Consider the following 24,258-nt stretch of genomic DNA (forward strand, 5'->3'; position numbering starts at 1 on the left):
GAAGGCCAGGCTGGAAAAAAACACCTGGGAATAAGTGAACTGTATATATGACTGAAAACAGCAATGACAGTGTGGAATAGACAGAACCAAAATTGTCTTGTTTGTCTGAAGGTCGAAAAACCAAAGAGCTGAATGAGGGACACCAGTTGTAGAATCATAGAATCATAGAATCACCAGGTTGGAAAAGACCCACCGGATCATCGAGTCCAACCATTCCTATCAAACACTAAACCATGTCCCTCAGCACCTCGTCCACCCGTGCCTTAAACACCTCCAGGGAAGGTAACTCAACCACCTCCCTCGGCAGCCTCTGCCAGTGCCAAATGACCCTTTCTGTGAAGAATTTTTTCCTAATGTTCAGCCTAAACCACCCCTGGTGGAGCTTGAGGCCATTCCCCCTCGTCCTGTCCCCCGTCACCTGGGTGAAGAGGCCAGCACCCTCCTCTCTACAACGTCCTTTCAGGTAGTTGTAGAGAGCAATGAGGTCTCCCCTCAGCCTCCTCTTCTCCAGGCTAAACAACCCCAGCTCTCTCAGCCGCTCCTCATAAGGCCTGTTCTCCAGGCCCTTCACCAGCTTTGTTGCTCTGCTCTGGACTCGCTCCAGAGCCTCAACATCCTTCTTGTGGTGAGGGGCCCAGAACTGAACACAGGATTCGAGGAGTGGTCTCACCAGTGCTGAGTACAGAGGGAGAATAACCTCCCTGGACCTGCTGGTCACACCGTTTCTGATACAAGCCAAGATGCCATTGGCCTTCTTGGCCACCTGGGCACACTGCTGGCTCATGTTCAGTCGCTGTCAACCAACACCCCCAGGTCCCTCTCCAGGCAGCTCTCCAGCCAGACTTCTCCCAGTCTCTAGCACCGCACAGGGTTGTTGTGCCAGTAGCAGTGGCAGCGCTTTGTTATTTTGACTTCTGCGTGCCGTGCTGATTAAAAGAATATAGTCAGAGGAATGACTCTGGCCTCCCCCCTGGCCGCAGCGAGGGCTCTGGCCGTGCGGGGCGGGCGGGGAGGCGGATGCTCCCGCCCTGATGGGGCTGATGCTCGTCCACGTGTCAGGGACATTTAAAAAGTTCGGGCAGGGGGCGAGGACATGCCCAGAAGAGCGTCTGGCAGCGCAGGAGCCGCTGCGGGCATGGGAAAGCGGTGCCAGCAGCAGCCCCTCGCAGCCCCTCCCCGGCGCGGCCCGAGGAAGGCAGGGGACCCCGCGGCGCTGCTCCTCCTCCTCCTCCTCGCCGCCTCCATCCCTGCTTGCGAAGGTGAGCAGCCTCCGAACCCCTTCCTGCACTGCCAGCCCTGCAACTTCTGCTTTTGGGGGAGGGGGAGGTGACCCCAGCAGCGCCCGAGCCTTGCAGTGGGGAGTCCCCAGTGGGATGCGCGGCTGGGAGAGATGCGGGACGCGGCTTTTGGGGACTGGTCTGGGTGGGCTTCCTCGGGGATCCCGGCAGGATCACCCTGTCCGGCAAAACTAAACGCCAGCAACTTGGGGAAGTGGCTTTCGTTAAAAAAAAAAAAAAATTTAAATACAATTTGCCCTGATGTAAAAACTGAGAAAGGGAAATGAGATATATTGTGGAATTGTAGTAAAATTTAAGACCCTCGGGAAGTGGCTCAGCTCAGCCTGAAGCAATATTTATTACATAAAGAATCGCTAGGAGTGGTGTTAAATGTGAAAGGATAGAGCTGCTTTAGGCATAGAGCTTGATTATCTTGGTTTAATTTCATAGAATCATAGAATCACCGGGTTGGAAAAGACCCACCAGGTCATCGAGTCCAACCATTCCTATCAATCACTGAACTTTGCCGCTCAGTGCCTCGTCCACCCATCCCTTAAATGCCATAGAATCATAGAAATTTGAAATGTGTTACACCTAAAAGCTGCTGGTTTTATCAAGAAGTGCTCATCAAATAACCACAGCTAACGTGGCTTTTAGCAAAATGTACTCTTTTTTATATTCTGTTTCCCTGCTCCAGATACATTAACTACTTATCCCTTGTGTAGTAACATTACAAAATACGCTGCTTGCAAGAAAAAAGTTCTGTTTTATTTGTATTTATATGTGTGTGAGCATGTGAGTTACTTTCATCAGGAGTTTTTGTTCTGATTTGATGTTTGTTTAATATCAAGAATCAAATCATACTACAGTATATATACTGAATATTCTGTTAAAAATAAATCCTGGAGATGTGGAAGAGGGGAGAGAAGGTGAAGGAGAGCAAGGAGGGCAATGGCACACAGTATTTCAACCTCCTAAAAATTTAAAATATATCCCACTTCTACACAGGGCGAAATTAAGATCCCTTCTAATTATTTTTCTTTTTATGGGAGTGGAAGCAGCATTGAAAATAATGAGCCACCTTAAGTCTGTACCGGTACCAAATCAAGGTTTTGAAATCTACCCCTTTATGCCAGCAACGAAGTACTGATGCAATAATTGTTATTAGTGGTACTTGTAAAACAAATAGAGATGATGCACATTCACATCCTGCTGACCTGACCACTCTAGCTAAGTCTACCATCCCCTCTTTTTTTCTTTGTTTAATTTGATTCAATTATTTGGAAAACAAAAAAAGTGACCACAGGTAATTATAGACTGTTTAGGAGGTTATAAAATCTCCATTAATCTGAAGACTTTAAGAACAGCGTATAAACTGGTCAGGCAGCACTCATGAGCAGCAGCTTTGGGCAGGGAGATAAACCAGAGGACTTTGTTGGATTTCCTGCAGTCCTAGAACTGTACATATAAAGCACCACCACCTCCAGGTCCAATCTCCCTCCCAGGTGAGTTACAGTGCATCCCCACATCAATATGCTTGTGTTGTCTCTAGTGTACTCACAGTTCACTGGTGCTCATTTCTGTTATTTACAGAGACTCTGATAATACATTATTATTAGAAGTATACTGCCAGATTAAAGAAACAGTGATGAAAGCTGGATATCCTAGGTGCTGATCAGAAAGGATAAAGGAGAGTGAACTCCAGGTTTGTAGCCAGGGTGAACAGAGATGGAGAAAGAAGTGACCCCAAGACAGCCACAACATTATGCAATTAATAACATATTCAGTCTTCTAAAGGACTGAGCTTTTCCTCATCACATACCACCTATCACTTCAAGAGTGCCACCTTCATGTGACAGTTATGATCCATATGAAGCTTACATTACATAGCACGTGTCCAGTTGTTTAACACAGAACAAAGCAACAGGTAGCATCCAGATGCTCTACTGGCAATGCATGTACTGGAGATGAATCGAGTTCTTAGAAAATGCAAGGCTATAGGCACTGGAGTGTGTTTTCCTGAGCAAGTTCGCAGGTTTTAGCATTCAAGAGCTGCCACGCAAACTTTCTTGCCTGCAGCTTATCACTGAGGATGGACTAATGCTACCCTGGTGAAAGCAGAGTAACTTCCATGCTGTTTATTGATAGGAGATACAAGTGTCCATGTCTGCTATGAACTTGTGAAAAAGCCTCTTGCTGTGTTTCTGACAGAGAGCAGGCAGAAACTACTGGATGATAAGTGTTCTAGGTATCATATCATGTTCAGAGTTTTTATTTAAATCACTGGCATGGGATACTTAGACAAATGACCTTTGCTGTACAGGATTACTAAGCATGGTTTATACTTCCAGGTGCACCAATGCCATCCCAAGCACTTGAGGCAGATCAGGATTTGCAGCTGTGGAAAGCGGTAAGCATCATCCGCACACTGCTGTGTGGTGTATTCCATTTCTTCTGTGCCCATCCTTACTACAGTCGCTTTTCACTCTCCAGTATTTCTCTTGCATGGAGTTCAAGTCCTCTTCTTCCCATCCTGCTTATCCTGCACGTCTCCTATCGTGACATCAGCGAAGATGATTCACTGATTTCATCAGTGAAATATCTATTTTCCAGAAAACATTGTCTTGGCTCAATGGGGAGCTACATTTGATAGCAGCTGTCATTTAACTGCCAATGGCAAGGCAATCACTGTCCTTGGAAGAAACAGTGTCCTATCTGGTATCTTTATAACCTATATACAATTCACAGTAATTGTTTCAACCTATCCAATCTGAATTCTTCTATGTTTCTTCCTTTTGCGGCCGTTACAGGAGACACTTCCTTTACTGCCAGCTCCCCTTAGTTCATTCTGAAAGTGTTCACACAGACACCAATATATTCCTAGACTAGTATTGAATAAGCCCTGGTGATATTTATCTCCTGGAAAAAAAAGATCTCTTGGCGAGTAAAGTCCTGATAGCTACAAGGAGCTAATGAAAATGAGTTATTCACGTTCTGGATTAAAACTGCTACTTTATGAATTTCTGCATTTATTGCTAACATTTGCTATTTGTTACGCAGTAATTGTCCCTACAATTGTCCCTACTAGAGGCAAAGGCAAAGTTTCCATTGATTTCAGCAAACAAAAAAAGTATGCATAATATACTAAATTCTGGATAAAATGATGTAACAGAAGTAACATAAAATTTGCTATTATAGCAAGAGTAATGCAGGATTGCAGAGGGTTTATGGAAAGAAAATTAGATGCATAGGTATACACCCTGAATTAACCTGATTATAGTATCATACTAGCTCAACAGAGTTTCCTGGAGTGAAAAGAATCAGTTCTTTCCTGTTTGTTACTTTATTAAAGGATCATCCAGGAGAAGCCCTGCCTCTAAATTAGCCTAATATTTTCCAGGAATGATTCCATGTTCATATACCTGGGAATTCTGTAATTAAGTATTATGTTCTTTTATTTGTCTGTCAGATCCTTTCTTTTCTTTATTTTATTTAGCCAACCCAAATGCATCAGTGATGATAGGAATTACCACATTTTTTTTTTTAGTTAACAGAAATTGTAGCTTTTCCTCAGCCTTTGCTTTGTCCATTCAGGTTTTAGTTGACGGATACTGTTTGATGCAATGCAAGGCAAGGTATTTTGTCCTGCTCCTGAGTTATGGTAGTTCTCTAACAGTCAAACCAAGCAAATAAACCAATTAAAAACAACTACTACAAAGTCTGTCAACAAGAAGAAACAGCAAATTTTTAACATAGGCTTCCAAAATTACTTCAGCTTAATTTATCTCATTCACTGCTGATTTCTCCCTCTACACTGAGTTACTCTGAAAGAAGAGCATCTGAACTGATACACCCAGAGACAAACAAATGTGAGATGAAGGGAAAAGAGAACCAGGAGCATGTGCTACCAATAAAAACTATTTGAAATGGAATTCTGTGAGCTATTAGCTTCCCCACTATCTCTGCTAATGCTCTCTTGCAGATTGTCTCTAGAGAAATGAATCATCTCTTGTCTTGAAGTACTCAGATATGTGTTATTTGTTTATTGCTTTTTTCATTTAATGTTTTCATTGCTGAAGAGTGTTGTTTAGGGCATTCTACCTATAATAAAATCATAAGACTCAATGCATTTACCTACTCTTTATTTTTTTAAAAAAGTGAGATTTTATGCAGTCTATGAACTAGATGATTGGCAAACTTTCTTGGCATCTAGACAAATAATATCAAATATTCAATACCAGAAATGGTGCATACCAATGTGGCTTGCTAGGAATAGATTTTGAAGTTATATAATAAAAAGTTAAGCCTCTTTTTTTTTTCAGTATTATTAAACTATACAGCTTCAGCTGGAGTACTGGAGATATTTCTTTTTCCTTACAGAATTCTTTGAACTTTCAGCACTGGTAATATTTCCATGAACTCAGATGTACTTTATTCCATTTCTTCTCCCTCCCCAATTAATAGCTCTGTTAAAAAAGATTCAGTAGTGTGGGATCCTTTCATCTTGGAAAAGAGACAATAGAAAGAGGGTGTGATTAATTTTCTGCACATGCTCATGAACAGTAGGGAGACAATGGGAGGGGACCACTTATTCATTGCTTCTTTCAAGACAAGGTCATGATAGCACTGAATGAAGCTAGCTTTGAAAAGACTGATCGAGGCAAATAAAAGTTGTATTTCACAAAGTGTTTCGGAAACCCTTACAACAGGAAGTTATGGATGCTAAACATTCACAGCAGTTCAGAAAGAGATTGGCCAAATTCACAGCACAGAAATATGCTGGGGTTGGAGAGTATAGAGCTTACTATATCACTGCTCTCTTAGGCTCTTCCCTGGGTGCCCACATATGGCTTTTTTTTGGAGATAAGATGCAGAGCTAAACAGACATTTGTTTTGATCCAGATGAAATGGCTAGTGGGGGTTGAGGTTTCTTGGTTTAGTTTGTGGATTATTCTTGTTTGTTTGTTTTGTGTCTGTGTGTGTAGCATTCTTTTCTTTGCTGATGTGTTGTAAGTTCAACAGCTATGACTTCTTTCGATGCTCTTTGAGTTTAGATCCTTGAAATATATTGAAGATATTTCTTAATACCATTCCGCTTTGGGAACCGTCCCCTTTAAACAAGATCTTCTGAGGCTCTTCATCTGCCAAAGAATCGACAACAGCCTTGTTGATTGGCTGTTGATGATTCACACAAATTGACTGGCATGCATGAGACTTGCTGGCACATGCCAACCATTCAAGAGATGCATGTGTCATATACACGCAAGGATGCTGGAATCCAATTGGAGAGGACTCCTCCTTGAATCACTTGCTTTAGTTTTGTCATTTTCTTCACAGTTTTGTGTAATCCAAAGATATCACAGAAGAGCTAGTTCATAGTCCATACCACAGATGCTTAATATCATATTTTAAACTATAACTTAGTCTGAGAAGACTAAAAATAGCAAGAAAGTGAGTGGAATAAGAAATAAAGGACCCAGATAGGCATGTTTTTGTTGTGATCAAACAAGTACAAATTTGTTTATTTGGTTGAGGTCTTTTTTTTCCCACTTGAATACAAACTATTTGATGAACATACCTATGGACAAACTTACCATACCTTTGGCTGCACTGAACTGGTTTTGAAAATATAAGTATTTCATTTCTTTTTATTAATCTGACTTCTTAATAGAGCACTGTGTGAACTTTTACAGATAGACAATGCATGTTCTGCCTGCTGGTCCACAGATACTCAGCCTCAGGTGAGTCAGATAAAGTTTACTTTATTATTTTGATACTATTTGCAATATGCAGAAAGATTGAAAGTCGTCTGAGTTTGTTTTCTTTGCATTAGGTGTCCAGTGCACTGGAAGAACTTTGTTTTCTGATCATGGGATTTCTCCAGAAATCACAGGTAAAACACACAAAGTGCTACTCAGTATTTCTGAAGCCTGATCTTTCAGTGTGCTGGTGTCTTCTGAAGACTCAGTATCTGAAGTATCTTCAAGTAATACTATCAGTTCTTACTCTGAAATGCCTTATGTCCTAACTCAACACCTACTAAAGACAACAGGGACACTCCTATGTTTGGAAAATAATCTCCAGGTTGAATATGAGGTTTCAGGTGCTTTTATTACTCTAGATTAGAAAAATTATGAGCTTTCAATGGAGAAAGATATTTACTTGTTAGAGTATAGGGATATACAAAGGAGCACCTGATAAACCCATCTGCTCTTCCACTGGAGAGTAATTAATGCACTCTACACAGTTTGAAAAGAGTAGTTGTATTGATAAGCAAAGATATGTAATATATCTGTCAAGGAAGGATATTATTCCAATCCAGTAGTGAAAATTTTATAAAGTAAACAAAATTTTCCATTGTTGTTGGTTTTAATTTTTTTTGCTAACCAGTAAAACCTCTCTACCAATTATTATTCCTACAGGGTTTAGATGAAAAAGACAACACCAAAAGGGTAAGATTTCTATGTGTATTTTATGATCACACTAAAATTTTCAAGAAAGTCATAACATACTTGCCCTGTTTTGTAGTAAAATGCCACTTGTAATTTTTTTGAACAGTTCTTATTTCATTATTCTAAGACTCATGACTCGGGCAACTCAGACATCGTGGTAAGTGGCATAGCACCTCCTTGTGAGTATGTATGTTCTATGTAAAAACAAGGTAGAGTTCCTTTTTGTAGTAGTCTTTCCAACTGCATTGCAAGCTCAGAACTGGGAGCTTTGTGTTTGAGATACAGAATATGTTTTAAATAACACAGAAGAGGATCATCAATACTGATCAAGAGTGCAAAAAAGTGACCAAAAACTCACAGAATACCAACTGCATCTTAATCTTATAGTTATAACATTTAAGAATAAGATCAAATGCTTGTCTTTGGTACTGAAATATGACATATGCAGTGAAACAATGCAGATTTATAGAAGCTGAGAATGTGACCATAAATGTCCAGAACTCTTAGTGAATTTTTTTAATTGCTGATTAAATGGTATGTATTTATTTACACGTGTTATAAATATGTATCAGTATTCAAATCTCACTTGGACTTTGGTTTATATTTTAAATGAAAAATATGATTTTTAAAATATCCTAGTATTGTTGATATAAAATTATTCTTATAAGCCAATAATATAAGCCAAACTCTGTGTGATCAATTCTTGCATTTAAAGTGCAAACATAATCTGCTATTTCTGTGCATCTGTGTGTTTTTTCTGTGCATAACAGGATTTTGAGAAAATTAAATATATCTATTTCTTCTCATTTCTTAACAATTATTCTTATATCTTAATGTCCATTTTTGTCTCATTCTTTATATTTCTTCAGAAATATGTGATATCTTTCCTAGGAGGTAATACTGCTGATATTTGGGTTGCTGTTTTTGTGGCAGAGCTGCTCTGAAAGTTTTAATGGTAATCAGGGCACAGTGAAATGAGTTATTTCTGCTCCTGCTGCCGCTTCAGAGGTTATTGCATGCCCCTTCATCCTCCTGAATACCTTTGTCCCTGCCTGCCCACAGAGGTTGCTGCTTTCTCACTTCTAGCTTTGCTGTTCAGGCGACTATTTTCTAGCCCAATTCTTGGAGATTATAACTTAGGTGAGATCCATTATTCTTTGGTTTTATTAACCTCTCTGCACTGAATGCAACACAGCTCAGGTGGCCAGCTGGAATGCCCTTTACCTCTGCTACACATCAGAGCTCTACTCTTTTAGCCATCATGATACCATATTGCCTGCCTTGGGCAGACAGAGCAAAATTGCCTCCAAGAAGGCAAATTAATTTTACCTATTAAATACATTATCACTTTGGAAACTGTGGTTATTTCATAAATTATATTTCTTTTTATTGTATTACTTTTCTAAGAAGTATTGTATAAAAAACCCATTATTTTTTAAATTATGTTTACCTGATTAGAAGACTGAAATTTGTTGATGAAACATGGATTTTCTGCTTTCTTACTCATTGTAGACCTCTCTCGACAAGCCCTCATAGCTGTGTTTTGCCAGGGAGACACCTACACAGCATATGATGCCACTGTGCTTAACCAGGGTGTCTGCAAGCATGAAGTCTTACTGAATGCAAGGAATTTCACTGTTGGAGCTCACTTTTTACATTGGTCATAGAAAGATCAGTGTCACAGTTATAAAGTTGGCTTGAGAACAGATCCCTCCTACACACTGTTTTCTAGGGGGACGGGAGGGGAAAAAAGTTTCTTGCTGTGACTTCAGTTATTTTGAAGTAAAATGAACTTTTCAATACAATGGAGACTGAAGTTGCTAACTTCATTAGCAGATAATCAGCAAAATGTTAGGAGTAGTGTATGGAAATATTCTCTGTATCACTCACAGAGGCAGATCAAAGTCTGAAAAAACTGCAGTTGTCTGGGCAAGAAGTCTGTAAACAGTTCTGAACTTTCAATAACTAAAGCTGAGGACACATATGCTTCCCTCCATTGCTATGTGAGTCACACTCCTGGTGTAAACATAAATGTTGGTGCCTGTTTGTTGTCAAGCCAAAATGTTCAAAACAAAAAGCTTCTCAATTAACATCTGCAGTCCTTTTTTGATGCATGTGTCGTCCAGAAGCCAATACTGCAGGAAGAGACTTACTTTGCATCATAAGGTCTGAATTTCATTGTTGCTCATGTGTGTGTCTGTGTTCGTGTCCTCTCAGTCATCTGTCCTGCATCCTTTGCTGCAACTTGTTCCCCAGCTTAATGAGAGAAGACTGAAGAGATACAAAGTGGACGTATGTAATCTTAAACTCTGCATGCTTGCATTCTCATACTTTGTGATTCATTAGCTCTTCTAAAAATGTCCTTGTAGACCCTTCTACTCATGACATTTTTGTTTTCATGATTTAATAACACGGTAGTGTATGTTCATTAGAAAAATGAGATTTTTTTCTGTTCTTTAGTTAGTGAAAAATAATCTTGTTGATACTTAACTTTAAGATTCAAAACCCACTGAAGTAATATACACTTAACACGGAACAGTGATAGAACAGAGAGTGTATGTATCAAAATAGATCTGTTAGTTCTTTTATAAAAGGAAAAATACTTTCAAATTTATCTGTACCATTATATTTCAGTTCAGTTATTTTCTAGGGAGTGTGTTTTTTAAAAAAGTATATTAGCTATCTGATATAAAGTGTAAACATAGAGCAATGTAAAAAGTCCTTTTTCATTATAGTGTTTGGAAATATTTCTTCCAAAGGAAATTAAAAAAAAAAAACAGAACACAAAAAACCAGACTGAAAAATGCTATAGTGTTTGGGAATGAGCCCAGAGCAGACAGCTATAACTTTGTAGCAAAAATTTTATCAAGCTTTTCTCTGTCAGGTATCTTATTTTCAACAGGTTTTTAAACTAGGTTGAATGAATGATGACGAGTATTATGTGTTTCCTTAGCAGTCTTTTAAAATGGCTAATTTTTCAAAGGCATGTCTCCTGCTTTTTGTATGGTTGTACTCATAACTATTGGTTCGTGGAAACAGCAACAGTTAGAATTCCAACCATTCTGCACTGTGCTAATTAGCAGTCTTTAATTTGCATTTCACGATGTTACACTTATGCTAATAGGTTAATCCAGCTAAATACATAAACTCAAGTGTAACTATGGTCATTATTTCAGTGGGTCTGCTCAGTACTAGGCTCTTTGCTACATCAGGATTGTAGTTCCAGCTAAAAGTTTTAATGCAGAATTTGTGGCACTTTCAACTCTCACACTGAATTAACAGTAACCTGTATTTTGTGAACTGCAGGTATAGGAATGTTCTATATTAGTCGGTGCTATCATGGAAAATTGGAATAGATTGAAGTAGATGATGCAATAACTTAATTTGCTTTTCCCTGTATGTTTTAAATGATAGTTTATTTTGGAATATTTTACCATTTGACATTTAGGCCTACAAAGGGAAGAGCTCATTAAATCTCAATGAAGATGTGTAATATGAAGTGTATACTTGCATATGTTTTCTTCTATACAGCTGAATCCAAGACAAGTAATGACATGACCAACAATTACAGAATATAGCCTTTCAAAATATTCATATAAATCTAAGGGAACAACGAAAACAGCTCTAAATTTAACTGGATTTTATAGAAAGCAATTTATTTGATTTCCTATTCTCAATACTACAAAGATGATCAGAGGGCTGGAGCACCTCCCATATGAGGACAGGCTGAGAGAGTTGGGCTTGTTCAGCCTGAAGAAGAGAAGGCTCCAAGGAGACCTTAGAGCAAACTTCCAGTACCTGAAGGGGCTACAAGAAACCTGGAAAGGGACTTCTTACAAAGGCTTGTGGTGATACGACTAGGGGGAATGGCTATAAATTGGAGAGGGGCAGATTTAGACTAGACATAAGGAGGAATTTCTTCACCGTGAGGGTGGTGAGGCCAGGTTGGATGGGGCCTTGGGCAGCCTGATCTAGTGAGAGGTGTCCCTGCCCGTGGCAGGGGGGTTGGAACTGGATGATCTTTAAGGTCCCTTCCAACTCAAACCATTCTATGATTCTATGAAGACCAGTCATCTTGTTAAAAGTATTATTTACTTCCATACAGTGCATAACAACCAGATGTTTACAAAGTGCTAGTATCTTCTGGAAACAATTTCCTTTGCAGACTATTTTGGTTTTGGTATTTTTGCATGCACCTTATTTATTTTAATGTAATAATGAATATTTGAAATTCATGTGGATTAGGCTTATTGTATTTGTTTATATGGCAGAATTCTGCATATTTCAGTATAACAGTTTAAAATTCTTTCTCAGTGTTACTGCTGAGAGCCATGCCAGCTTATAAGAAAACAAAAAAAGTTCTGAAATAATCTGCCATGAATAATAATTGTAGTGCAATATTCCCTGACTGTGATAAAGCTATCAATCTGCCTTTCCAAGAGACTCCACAGATTGGCTGATAGGGAAATGGTATAGGTGGACTTTAAAGCCAGTAGAGGATCAGAGCAACCGTGCTTAAGATGTGCAGAGGAGCTCCGATCCCCCATGGAGCAGGAAAACCCCATCTTCCTGTGGGCTGCCCATCATCGGTTAGAATATCTGACTGTGGTGTCACAGAATGTGCTTCAGGAAGGGTTAACTTGGTGCTATTTTTTTTTTAAATGCTGGAAAGAAAACCAGAATCTGCTGTACAGAAACACACCCAACACTCTCTCTGACCACACAAGGAATTGAAAATGTGGATGGGTGAAGGAGGAAACGTGCTTTATTAAATTTAATATTTCTTCCCAGCTTGAACTGACACCAGATTTTGTGATTAATTTGATTTGTCTTGACCTCCATATTGCTGATATATGATCTAAGAAGCAAGACCACGTTGTTGGCAAGTCAATCTAAGAGACTGCACACAATAACTTTAAGATGGCAGGTTTAAACGCTAAATAAACATACTTCTTCACGAACACATATGTTTCTGTATAGATATATACATGTAGGTTTGTGAATGTACATGCTTGTACACCTCAGCATGTATGAATTGCTTTTTAATGCCTCCAAGCCCTTGGAAGTTTAGAAGATGTGGATTATAATGAAGACCGATATTAGCTTCAGTTGTTTCCTAATAGCAATCTTCTGATATGAAACCAAACAAGAAGACTGTAATCTTCTTTAAGAGGTGTCTGATTGTAAGCAGAGAATGACATATTAACATAAACCCAAATTACATCTTAGAAATTGTACTCTTGATTCCTTACATAGTCTAAATCAATTTCCTTAACTTACAACATGGCCTGTCTTGTTCCTGTTTTCTATTTTTGTTAACTTGTTGAATAGAAATGTAGAAAAATAATGAAATATAAATATCATAAGACACTCCAATGGCAATGTACGAGACTCCACTAACAGACACATTTTAGCCTTTTTTAATATAAAAACCCTATAGTATTAAATGGTGTATAGATCTGAGATGGGTATTTCAAACCAGGTGATAGTGGAATGAGGTGGTCAATATGAATAAAAGTCATCTAGACGTTTTATGTACAGCAAAGAAACTTGAGTATAAAGGTATACCTGATGAACTGAAGTCCAAATTGAAAGTAAGACTCAAAAATGATGTATAGTTTAAATCCTGCTTCCTTTGAAAACTTCCCTGGATTGAAGCTACTCCTGTGTTTGGAAATGATGGGAGCCATGCTGTTTTACACAATTCTTGCAGCATTAGAACAGAGCATGGAGTGATTTCTTTCTACGACAACTCTGGTTATGATCATTGCCTGAGAAATCATATGACCCAGTTTTCAATTGAGAAATACTAAATAAATTCCATCTAAATTTTATGTCCTGCTAAGCACAATATTTGAACTATTTTGTTTCTGAATCGGCCTGTCTCTCTACCTGCATGGCAAACACCTTACTCACATCTCTGATATTAACACAAGCAATGAAAATACTATGATTAAGCTTATGTGTTCTTTAATCATAAAGGTCTCATTAAGGCAACTGGATGCTTCATGCTTTGTACTTGTTTCAGTTAAAAGGAATTTCTATTTTCTTCATTGTTCATTTCCCCCCTGCCTTGCTGTACGGATCAGTAGACAGTTCCTTCTCAATATGTGCAACACAGACAGGACATGATAGCATAAGCACTAGTCTTTTCCTTTCCTTCTCAGATTGATACGGGTGATACACTTCTGGGAACAGACTTTGATCTTATTCCTGATAGGCCCCCAATTATTTCTGGTATTTAGGCTTTGTATTGTTGTCCTCCTGTGAAGTGCAAAGATCAACTGTATTTTGTCTGTAGAGACACTGCTACCATGAAGACACTCTGGTTGTGTCTGAGTAATGACACTTGTAGAGTTGTAGGCAAAGGCATCATTATCATGTACCATTCTAAAGCAATCTGAATGGAGCCAAAACTCGAGGCTGAATTTGGATCTTGTTCATGTGTTTTCTGCCATCTCTGTATGACAACATGAACTTCTTGTTACTGACATGAAGAAATATATATAATGTATGTCTTAAAAGGCAACACTTTATAGTAATACTGAAGAAATTCTTGCAATATGTACATGAACAATCTCTCTTTATGGATTCGCCTAAAAGAGTAGAATTAAAAGACTTTTTTTTTTCCAGGGAGAACTTCAAGGACCCGGAGGGATTCAAAGTAAAGGCTACTTTTTCTACAGGGTATGGTTTGTTCTTTTCAAATTTTGTGATGAGTGTTACAAAACAAATAGTAGAGAAACCAGTGAATTACAGTGAGAACCACTGTGACTGAGAAAACTTGTTTCTGTACGAGCATCCCACTTTATAGGTCTACTTGAGATCTGCTCCAGACATTTTCTTGGGTTAAAATAAAAACATATTTTCCTTGTGTTTTGGTGAGTAGGATTAGAAACTGGATACAGAAATTCTAATGAGAATGAAACTACTCCATTTATCTTTGATGCCAAAGAGCGTTTTTACTCCATTTTTTTTTCAAAATTAAGCAAGTTAAACCTGGCGAGTCAATAATAATTATCTTGATTTGGATTAGTCTCTTTTTTTTTTTCTGTTGAAACAAGAAAGTGGCTACTCAAAAGACAGCGAGTTTGTATAGTTCTATTTCTTATGTATCAGGATTGGATCTTCAGAGTTCTTATGACAGGCTAAAGTTATGAATAAAGTTAACATTGATGCATTCATGATGCCAGAGAGAAAAGCAAATTCTCACTAAGCTCAGCATGAGATTTTTTTAACAGCTTTAGTAGATATTGTATTGAGTTCCTTTTTGGTGCAGAATAGAGCACTTTATAGAGCACTTACTGGATATTTGTCTTTCAGCCACGAAATGGAAAGAGATCAGTGGATTTTCGCTGAAGAGGTATTAATTTAATGCTTTTAATCACAATCGGTATTTAAATTACTTTATTTTTATACAAATAGAGGACAATATTTATGTAAAGTAGTAGTCTTAGAAAGCCTTTAACTGTTTTGTCAACTTAGATTTCTGTGAACAAGCTTCTCCCGGATGTGCTAAATTCACATATCTTCAGGTAAAATTAATAGTGTAGGTTCTGAGTTCCTAGAACTGAGGCACCAAGAAATGGAAAATATCCCAGAATCTTGAAACAGTTCGGAAAGTTAATGATAATAATAAGTGTAAGTCAGAAAGAACTGATACAGCTACTTATCAAACATATACTGATGTCCTGGAGGTAATCCCCAAATCCACCTCACACTGAAACTGAGTACAGACTACAGGCTTTCAAATCATTCAGCTCTTTGGAGCGACATAAAAATGTTTCCCTGTGTCAATATTACAATGCTCTGTTTTCTAATATGTCTTACATCTGTATCGTGTTAAGTATGAAGTGTTATGTCATACCAACAGCTAAAGCTTTTTCTTATTTTTCAGGATTTTAGATTCCTGACCTAGAACTAATGCTGAAGAAATGCCGAGTACATGGACATACTATTTTCCCTACAAAAATTATTCATTACTAATGTACAATTAAAAATCACTAGAATGTAAATGTTCTTAAACTGTGTTCTTAAATTCTGTTAAGGATTCAAATGTCTCTTTGTTGAGTATATTAAAAGCATATTAAAATTATTTGTTTCCTAGAGTTATGATGTTTACAACTGTGTGTAATGCAACGGTAAAAAAGTCCCAATGTATGCATGCAACAGACATTGCCTCTAACAACAATGTTAATGTACGTTTAATTTCTCTTATAAATAAAGGCACTTAGAGAGTTGTTTTAATGATAATGTTTGCAATGAGGACTACTGCATTTTTTTCCAGAATATATTGCAGGTAATTTAAAAACAGTTTTTAAAAGCAGTCTTTAAAATCACAGCTTATCTGGGCAGGCCAAACAAAAGGCTGGGTTGCTTTTCAAGATGATGTCCTCTACCCCTCTTCTTCCTTCCCTGGAGCCAGTGGTCTTCTGGCAATCTGCAGGGTTAAGATTCTATGGGTGGTCTACAGAACTACAGTGGTGATAAAGGATTTGGCAGTCCTTAATACACCTTAAGGTTGACAGCATTTCATTGGCTGAAAAAAAAAAAAAGAGAATCCCTTAACTTAAAGAAATTGAATAAGTTGTGTGTTTTGAAGATATACCTTTACTTAATTCAACTAAAATAGAATGACATAATTTTTATAGCTATTAAGGACACAGATGCAGTATGATTCTTGTTCAGAAGAAGACTTAAGTATGTTATTTGCATTCTTCCAGAATTAGGATCCATTTGTACACTCAGGTGGTTTTGATGTAGAATTAAAGAAATTCCACTCAGAAGAACAAGTTAGCCTCGCAGTTTCCCTAGCTGAGTATTTTTTTTCTCCAGGAATGTGTTAAAATATGATGTTTAGGTTGTAATTATGTTGAAAGTAACTAACCACTCAGTGTAGCAGTGACATTTTTTTTTTTTAACATTGTATTGGCTGGTCAGGGTTTGGACTGACCTCAACGTTGCTACTCCTGCTTCTGCAAGCTTGGATGAGCAGCTGAACTTCAGAAGGTAGCTGGGAAAACAGATGGTCTTGGAGATGAAAGAAGCTCTTCCTCGTTTTCACTCTGCGGTTTGTGGTGTCTCCAGTAGAACTAGTGCAATCACCTGTGAACCTAGGATGCAGTTTGATATGACCCCAGATCTGAACCAACACGTGGCCTTCTGCACAAAACACTTTTTGTATTGTGTTGTGTTTTGATGTATTAAATTAGGTTATTTGTTTGTATAAGTTTTTGTCCCCAGTGCCTTATGCTGCTTGACTGGCAGCTTCCACTCACGCAGGCAGTGGGATGAAGTGGTCGTAGCTGAAGAGCAAGGCAGAGAAGCAGGGCTGCCTTCTTCCATTGCATCCAGCACCAAACCAGCGCCTGAAGCAGCCAAGATCAAAAGTGCCCCATGATGACAATTTGTTTGTTTCGGTTTTCTATTATTTTTTTTTTAATTTTTACTTGGTCATTTTAAAAAGTATTCTGAATTAAACATACAGCAGGGTTAGGGACAAATATTATGGCATGTAACATGTATGGATAACTAATTTCAATAATTTCATAAAGGAACCAGTGAAAATAAGCAAGATTCACATTTTGAAAAAATGGTAATGACCCACTCCTGCATTTCTGTGTTTTCAAGCATAGTTATAGTTAAATAAATTCCATATTTCTCTCTTACCTGTAGTTAAGCCAAAATTGACTAATTTCTGAAATTGTGACATCTTTTTATTTCATTAGTTTCATGTCTGTGTAATATTTTCGGACACTTAAAATGTTTGTAGACACTCTGAAGAACAAAAGCTGACTAATTTTTTCTTTGTTCTTTGTAGTGAAACTATATGAAAGAATGAACCTTGAAGAAATGAAGGAAGCTGAGGATGACTTCGATGAGGCTGATAGGAAAGCTATTGAAATGTATAACTTAAACTGGAATATATGAGAAATATTTTTTAAATAATTCACTTTACAGAAAATACTACATAGTTTACAATAATTAGTTCTAAATGTCACTGCTAAAAGGTGGAAAAGGTTTTTGAATTTTTTTGTAGAAAAAAGTCTACAAAATGCAAAGAATTTATGTAAACATGTGGTAAGAATATTGAATAAGCATAAATACTTCACTTTTTTACGGTTAGATAATTTACTGAGATGAAGTTGGGTTGTCACAAGGAGGGCTCTATTTTTTGTTGTTGAGATGGAATTTGGTTTATAATAAAGGTACTTTTCCACTTGAGAATTTATTGCAATTATGAGAATAAATTGTCATTTGTTTTTACAGAACTTGAATGGAAACAAGAAGTTGGAGCATTAGAAACTGTCTTAGAAGAAAACCCCCAAAAGGACATTATGAATATGATGACACTGTCAGTGCACAATATTTCTATTCACAAAGACAGCAACCCAAAAAGCAGTGATGTGATGGAACCATCTACTACTTGAGAAAAATTTAATGCGGACCATCTGTTCTGACATAAATTACCTCAAATAGAGGTAATTGGAGAGAAGGTGCTGGCCAGGAGGGTGCAGCACCAGGAGGGTGCTGGCCTCTTCTCCCAAGTGACAGGTGACAGGACAAGAGGGAATGGCCTCAAGCTCCGCCAGGGGAGGTTTAGGCTGGACATTAGGAAAAAATTCTTCACAGAAAGGGTCATTGGGCACCGGAACAGGCTGCCCAGGGAGATGGTTGATTCACCTTCCCTGGAGGTGTTTAAGGCACAGGTGGATGAGGTGCTAAGGGGCATGGTTTAGTGTTTGATAGGAATGGTTGGACTCGATGATCCGGTGGGTCTCTTCCAACCTGGTTATTCTATGATTCTATGAAATACATTTTCTAATTCCTTTGTTAGGCCTGAAACAATTAAAAAAAAACCAAAGAGCTTTTGTTTCACTTGTACGTGTTTTGGTTTTGATTTGTGAAAGAAAAGTTAATGAAAGCCATACTTAAACTTTGGATACATATAGATGGCTGTCATTGACACTCAGAGTCTGGATTCCGTTTTATACTAACTCCACTTAAATGGAACGGGAATGGGGGAGGTATTAGCTGGTGGGTTCTAATCCATACTTTCTTCCTCCTTTTATCTAGCATGGGTGCAAGATACTCCTTCCATCTTCACTGAAATGACTATAGTGGAACTCTGCTCTAAGTACTTGTTCAACTCACCCACTGAAAAGATGACCCAAAGACAATGATGTGTGTACCAATATAAAATCAGGATTTGGACCCAAATCCATTTGTTTGATAGGTGTTCAAGAATTTTCTCCAGTGTCGAGGATAATCTTCCCGCTATAATACTGACTGTTGGATCAGTTGTTCCTTCCTAACAAAAATAAGTATATCCTTAGTTTACAATACAACAGTAGATTGTAGCAAAACTACAAGAGTGAATGAAGACACCATGCTCCTGATGCAGCATTTTTATTTATTATGAGTAGTGAATCAATCTGCATATTAATGTTTGGGGGTTTATTATGTCACTGGAAAAATAATCTCCACATGGCAATAAAGATTTAACCATATACAGTTGGCACAGTTTAAAGCATCAGTATACAGAAAGAAAAGGAAACAGTTCAAGAACAAAAAAATGAACATTAGCAATTTTTCTCATCCAGCAGGACATAACCGAGCTATCAGACAACGTGTACTTGCAGGCATCACTCCTAGAAACTTATTTTGCAGATTGAAAGAAATAACTAGTAGATGCATTTCAGAGGTAATGGCTTACCTGCCACTTCAAACTAGAAAGCTAGCTAGCAGTTTTAAATGTAAATAGGTCATCAGTGACTTCAGGTAGGATTCCACAGTCATGTCAGGTGAATATCAGTGTTGGCTGCTACAAAAAGGAGTACTGCCAACTGCTTCCTCTTAGCAATGAGCCTCTTTTCCTGCTGCTGCTGCCGCGGCAAGGTATGCAAGCACAATACACAACTGTACAAGTGCTAATGTTGTCACATTGGAAGTAATAGGAATGTGTTGCTAGAAATGGCAGGAAAGGGTCAAATTTCCCCTTTGGTGACCCTTACTTTGTTCAAGTGACCATACAACCATGATTACAGCCATCAGATACAACAGCAACAGCAAAACCCAAAGGTATCTGCAGGGTAAAAGCAGATGCTTCTGGTTCTTGAGTAAGTTACAGCATTTGTAAGAAAAAAGTCTAGGAATGAATGTTAATAAACCTTGCTTTACAAGGATTATGTACCTTGTGACAGGCTTTCAAGTCAGCAGATTTATTAAATCCACTCATTTTAGTATCCTGGTGTGATGTAAAATTTAGTTCCAAAATCAGCTTCCTCAAAGAGATTCTCTTTTGAATACGCCAGCAAGGATCAAAAAAAAACATTTTGAGCAGATGAGTGTTCTGAATGTGAAGTCATATGCACATCCTGTATGCACATCCTGTATGCAGGCCATGACAGTTCTGAATTTCTGGCCCAATCTAGTCCCATCACCCAATAATTCACAAAAGATTCAGTGGTCATTATTTGGCAATGTCTGAAAATCATGTTTGCTCTCAAGTAACCTTTATGAGTGAAATAAACTATTATCGCACAAGGGAGCCAACTCCCATTGACAACAAGAGCCAGAAAAATAGCAGTTCTAGGTGGAAAATAGTTTAATAAAACCACCACATCGTTTCTAAGCTTTCTGTCCTGTTCCTTCAGGAACTTTCAAAAGAATACTTTCAAAAGAGAAGCAGCATTAAAAAAAATTACTTTGGTTAGGCCGTAACTTTGACAGAGAATACAGACTTGTGTCATCTCCACAGCCATGTTGCCTATTTTAATCTTGTCGAATTCAGAATGTAAGACGTACAAGCTACAAAGAGTAATTTGTTCCTGCAGCATTGCAGTAGCTTGGTGTTGCGCTCCCGTACATGCTAGGGGTGAAGACAGATAGCATAGTATCTCTACTTTGTTTTCCTTAAGAATTGCTCCTCGTTACTAAAGAACTTACGGCAAATTTGATACATACTACTTTATGTTCTTTTGGGCCCCCTGGTTTCCTGGCCATATTTTAGTTCTTGTAAATTAAACGTATTTGTTGAAATGATTCCTGTGTTTTCTCTTGGATTTTTCATTCCTGCTGTACCCTATTATCTTTACTACATTTCATCTCAGGAGCATTATACTTTGCACAAGTAATTAAATTATTAGTTTTGTTTATATCACATTTTCCTCAGCTGAAAGCTAGAGTATTATGAATCAGTAAGTAGTAGGTGTTTTTACTATAGCTTTTTAAAATTCTTCCAGCAGAAAAAAAAGAGCTTACGGCTAGCTCTTTAGCGGCATTACTGCTGAAGAGGTTCCTGTCCCTACTATACCTTTGCATAAGACTTTGGTCACAAGGTGAATGCAATGGGGAAACTGATCAACCTGAAAAATAATCCAGAAAGAAAAAAAAACCACGAGATTTTTTTGCAGCCAAGTCAAGTTCCTTAATATATTCCAGATATAAAAACTAAATAAGCTTCTGTAGACACACATTTACAATTACACTTTTAGATATATATGCATTTAGATGCTATTTAGGGGATAACTGAAAACCAAACATCCTTCTAAGGGAGAAAGACAACTGGGAATGTTTACATACTGTTACCAGTGAGCAATATTTTATTTTACAGAAAACAGTTCAGTGCTGTGTTCTTCTCTATGCAGAACAGACTCACGCTAACACAACCACCGCACATCTAAGCATAATCCAGTCCTGCAGTTGGCAATATGACTGGACACAGTTGCAGTTGTGTGTAAAGACTGTACAGTATCAGATAATCATCTCTGATTATCTCTGATACCCAATGGTGTTTATATTTATTAGCTGGTCTGTTTTATAACTTGCTCTACAAAGTCAATAAGACAGGCACATCTTACAGTTTTTATAAGCTTTACCAGCACACAAACACAAGAACGCTAATATTTGCTATCAGAAATAGTCCTGCTAAGCCCTATTACAGCATGTCTTCCTGCGCTGAAATTATACAATTTCTGAACAAATCTACACCTCATCATTTTGCAGCCAGCCTAAAAAAAAATCACAGAATCACTAGGCTGGAAAAGACCCACACGATCATCGAGTTCACCCCCACCCAGGACACTTCAGTTTATCAAGCTCACAATTAATCTTTTACCTTGCAGCAACACCCCCCCCCCCAAATTCTGAGGATGGGTAAATAGGAAGAATGGACTTAAATTGCTGCTTTTCAGCCGGAAAGCAGGAAACTTACTTGCTGCGAGCTTCCCACCAGCTTGGTGGCCCAGGAATCCCTCAGACCCCGACAGCCAAGATCAATTCCCTATTTTCAAAGTCAGGTAAGAGTGTTTTATAAAACCGGTATGAGAAGCATCGCACACAGACGACAGGACCGAGACGGCCGAGCCTGCTCCCTGCCACCGCGCTGAGTTTCACCGATAAGGGGAATCCCTGAAGGGCTTGCGCCGGCGCCCCCCACAGAGCACCCGACTCCCCGCGGGGACGCCGGTTGAGCGGTGGGGAAGCGCCTCCCCGTTCCCACCGGAGCCCTTTCCGAGGCCTCGGCCCCGCGGCGGCCGCTCCGCCCCCTCCATCCCCCGCGCCCCCCGCCCCGATCGGGGTGAGCCGAGGCGAGGCGACCCGAGGTCGCAGGGAGGCGGCGGCGCGCACTGCGCCTGCGCGGAACGGCGGGGCGGGGCCTTTCCCTCGTTCGGGGCCTTTCCCGCGGTCAGGGCGCCGCGCTCTGCGCATGCGCAATAGCGGCTTCCCCCCCCCCCCCCCAACCCCCCAGCGCGCGGAGCCGGCGGGGTGCAGTGCGCGCGGGCGCACGCGCGGTGGCGCCGCGGCTGCCAGTGCGGGGAGGGAGGGAGGGAGGAGGGGGTGGTGGTAGCGCAGGCGCGGGGGGGTGGGGGGGGGGACGCGCGGGCCCGGCCGCTGGTGCCGCCGCCGCTGCCGCCGCGGGAGGAGCAGCAACAGCAGGAGGAGGAGGCGGCTCCGAGCCGGCGGGGAGCGCCGGGAGAGGCCGGGCGGGCAGCGGGGCGCCGGTAAGGTAGAGCGCGGCGCGGTCGGGCCCGGCTGAGGGGGAAGGTGAAGGCGGGGAGGGGGGGCGCCGTTAAAGTTTGACAGGGCGGGAGGGGCCCGGGCAGCGCCGCGGCCGCCCTTGGGCTGCGCCGGCGGGGCGGGGGCGCTCGCGGGGCAGCGCCGGGCCCGGTGACCCACTTCGCCGCCGCGCTTGGAGCCCGGCCCGCCCGGCTCCCGGCCGCCCCCGGGCCCGGCCGCGCCGAGCCGCCCCGCGCGCTCCGTGGGCTCCTTTGGGCCGTGTCTCCCCCTGGCTCTCCCCGGTAACTTTATCCCTGCGGTGAGTCCGAGGAGCTCTCGGCACCTCCGGGCCTTTCGCGGCTCCCGGAGTCCCTCGCTCCGCGCCTGCGGGGGTGAAACGCGGCCACCGAGGGGCTGGGAATCACAGAATCGGGGAACAGTTTGGGTTTGAAGGGACCTTAAAGATCATCTAGTTCCAGCCCCCAAATCCACGGCGCTTCGGCTCTGTGTCTCTCTGAACGCAGATTCGGGTTTTGCGTTGGCTTCGCTTTCAAATCTTGCTGCTTCAGGCCTGGGTATAAAAGCGAAACGTTTTGGGTTTGGTGAGGAGGAGCGCTTGTGCGCGAATCAAACGCGTTTGCGGGGAGATTTTTTGTAAGCCTGTTGTTTTCGTGTGCGTGTTAAAAGTTGACCTACTAAGAGGCATAAGGAAAGTCAGATATAGTTCTGGCCGGGGTATGAAGTGGCACTCAGGGGCGGAGTGGCTGATCGGAGATCTTGATCCTCTAAATCCTTAAAATTAAGTGTATTTTGTGATGACATAGTTTGACAAGCGTCGCTTTTGGTGGCAGCGTTTCCTTAAGCGGGCCTGTCTGTGCCTTGCTGCCAGCTCTCCCCGCTTTGCTGCCTGCCTTACGGCCGCTCGCGGAACCCAGTCCCGTAGCCGGGCTGGGGAAATGATCCAGGTTAAAATTAATTATCCTTTTTATTTTTTTTTTAATGTGGTTTTATTTAACCTAGATAATGTCTCTGGGTGACGGGTGTGCCAGGAGGTAAGAGGATTGTTTAAGGAAATACTTCAGTGGAAGAAGTGCTCGAGGAATACGCCTCACCAGTGATAGCGCTGGGAAAGCGCAATGTGAGCAGTTGTAGTTGTTCCACACCGTTCAGTCCTACAGGAATAAAATTTATTTTGTCTGTGGATCTCTGGGGTTTTGGTCAGTTGTTTGAAATCTGACAGTATTTGGTTGTCATAATAGAAGAATTCTACTTGACAGGACAAGTAACTGCAGATTTTTTTTTTTTTTTTAAATAAACTATTGGTTTTCATGTCTGTCCACTTAAGGTACTTCTTCAAAGAAGTTACAGGTGCTGCTTTCAGATTACCAAAAATTGCGTGGCGGGGTTAGGGTTTTTTGATTGAATACAGGTGCTAGTGTTTCTAAGGTCTGAAAATTCTGTTGGTAAGGCAAGAGTTAGTGCTTCTTAAAAAATGATCCAGACAGGGAAAAAAGTAACTCATGGGTCGA

General features: G+C 40.2%; 2 protein-coding genes across 4 annotated transcripts in view; both read left to right on the plus strand.

The window, feature by feature from the left end:
* The first annotated feature begins 1,111 nt into the window (after positions 1–1,111).
* On the plus strand, positions 1,112–15,960 carry NMU (neuromedin U). Its single transcript, XM_069856029.1, has 10 exons — positions 1,112–1,259; positions 3,629–3,687; positions 6,971–7,018; positions 7,111–7,170; positions 7,700–7,729; positions 7,836–7,886; positions 9,947–10,021; positions 14,363–14,416; positions 15,053–15,092; positions 15,627–15,960. Exons 1-9 carry the CDS (start codon positions 1,136–1,138, stop codon positions 15,086–15,088), a joined length of 537 nt encoding a protein of 178 aa, XP_069712130.1. The 5' UTR covers positions 1,112–1,135; the 3' UTR covers positions 15,089–15,092; positions 15,627–15,960.
* A 6,651-nt stretch (positions 15,961–22,611) lies between these two features.
* The window catches only part of CLOCK (clock circadian regulator), a 64,290-nt gene continuing 62,643 nt past the window's right edge, over positions 22,612–24,258 (plus strand). The window contains exon 1 of one of the 3 annotated variants that reach the window (XM_069855994.1): positions 22,612–22,734. The gene's annotated coding sequence lies outside the window, so the exon portion shown is untranslated. Of the gene's footprint in view, positions 22,735–23,003; positions 23,049–24,258 lie in introns of those variants that run through there. The other 2 variants (XM_069855997.1, XM_069855995.1) reach the window with 2 other exon arrangements.

Source organism: Phaenicophaeus curvirostris, chromosome 4 (genome assembly GCF_032191515.1).
Source record: "Phaenicophaeus curvirostris isolate KB17595 chromosome 4, BPBGC_Pcur_1.0, whole genome shotgun sequence".
Taxonomy (NCBI): Eukaryota; Metazoa; Chordata; class Aves; order Cuculiformes; family Cuculidae; genus Phaenicophaeus; species Phaenicophaeus curvirostris.

Excerpts from the sequence above, each read along its gene's own strand:
- NMU (XM_069856029.1), top strand. The coding sequence starts at position 1,136 with ATGGGAAAGCGGTGCCAGCAGCAGCCCCTCGCAGCCCCTCCCCGGCGC. Across the intron at positions 1,260-3,628 it reads CTCCATCCCTGCTTGCGAAG|GTGCACCAATGCCATCCCAA; the intron begins GTGAGCAGCCTC and ends TTATACTTCCAG. Across the intron at positions 14,417-15,052 it reads AAGGCTACTTTTTCTACAGG|CCACGAAATGGAAAGAGATC; the intron begins GTATGGTTTGTT and ends TTTGTCTTTCAG.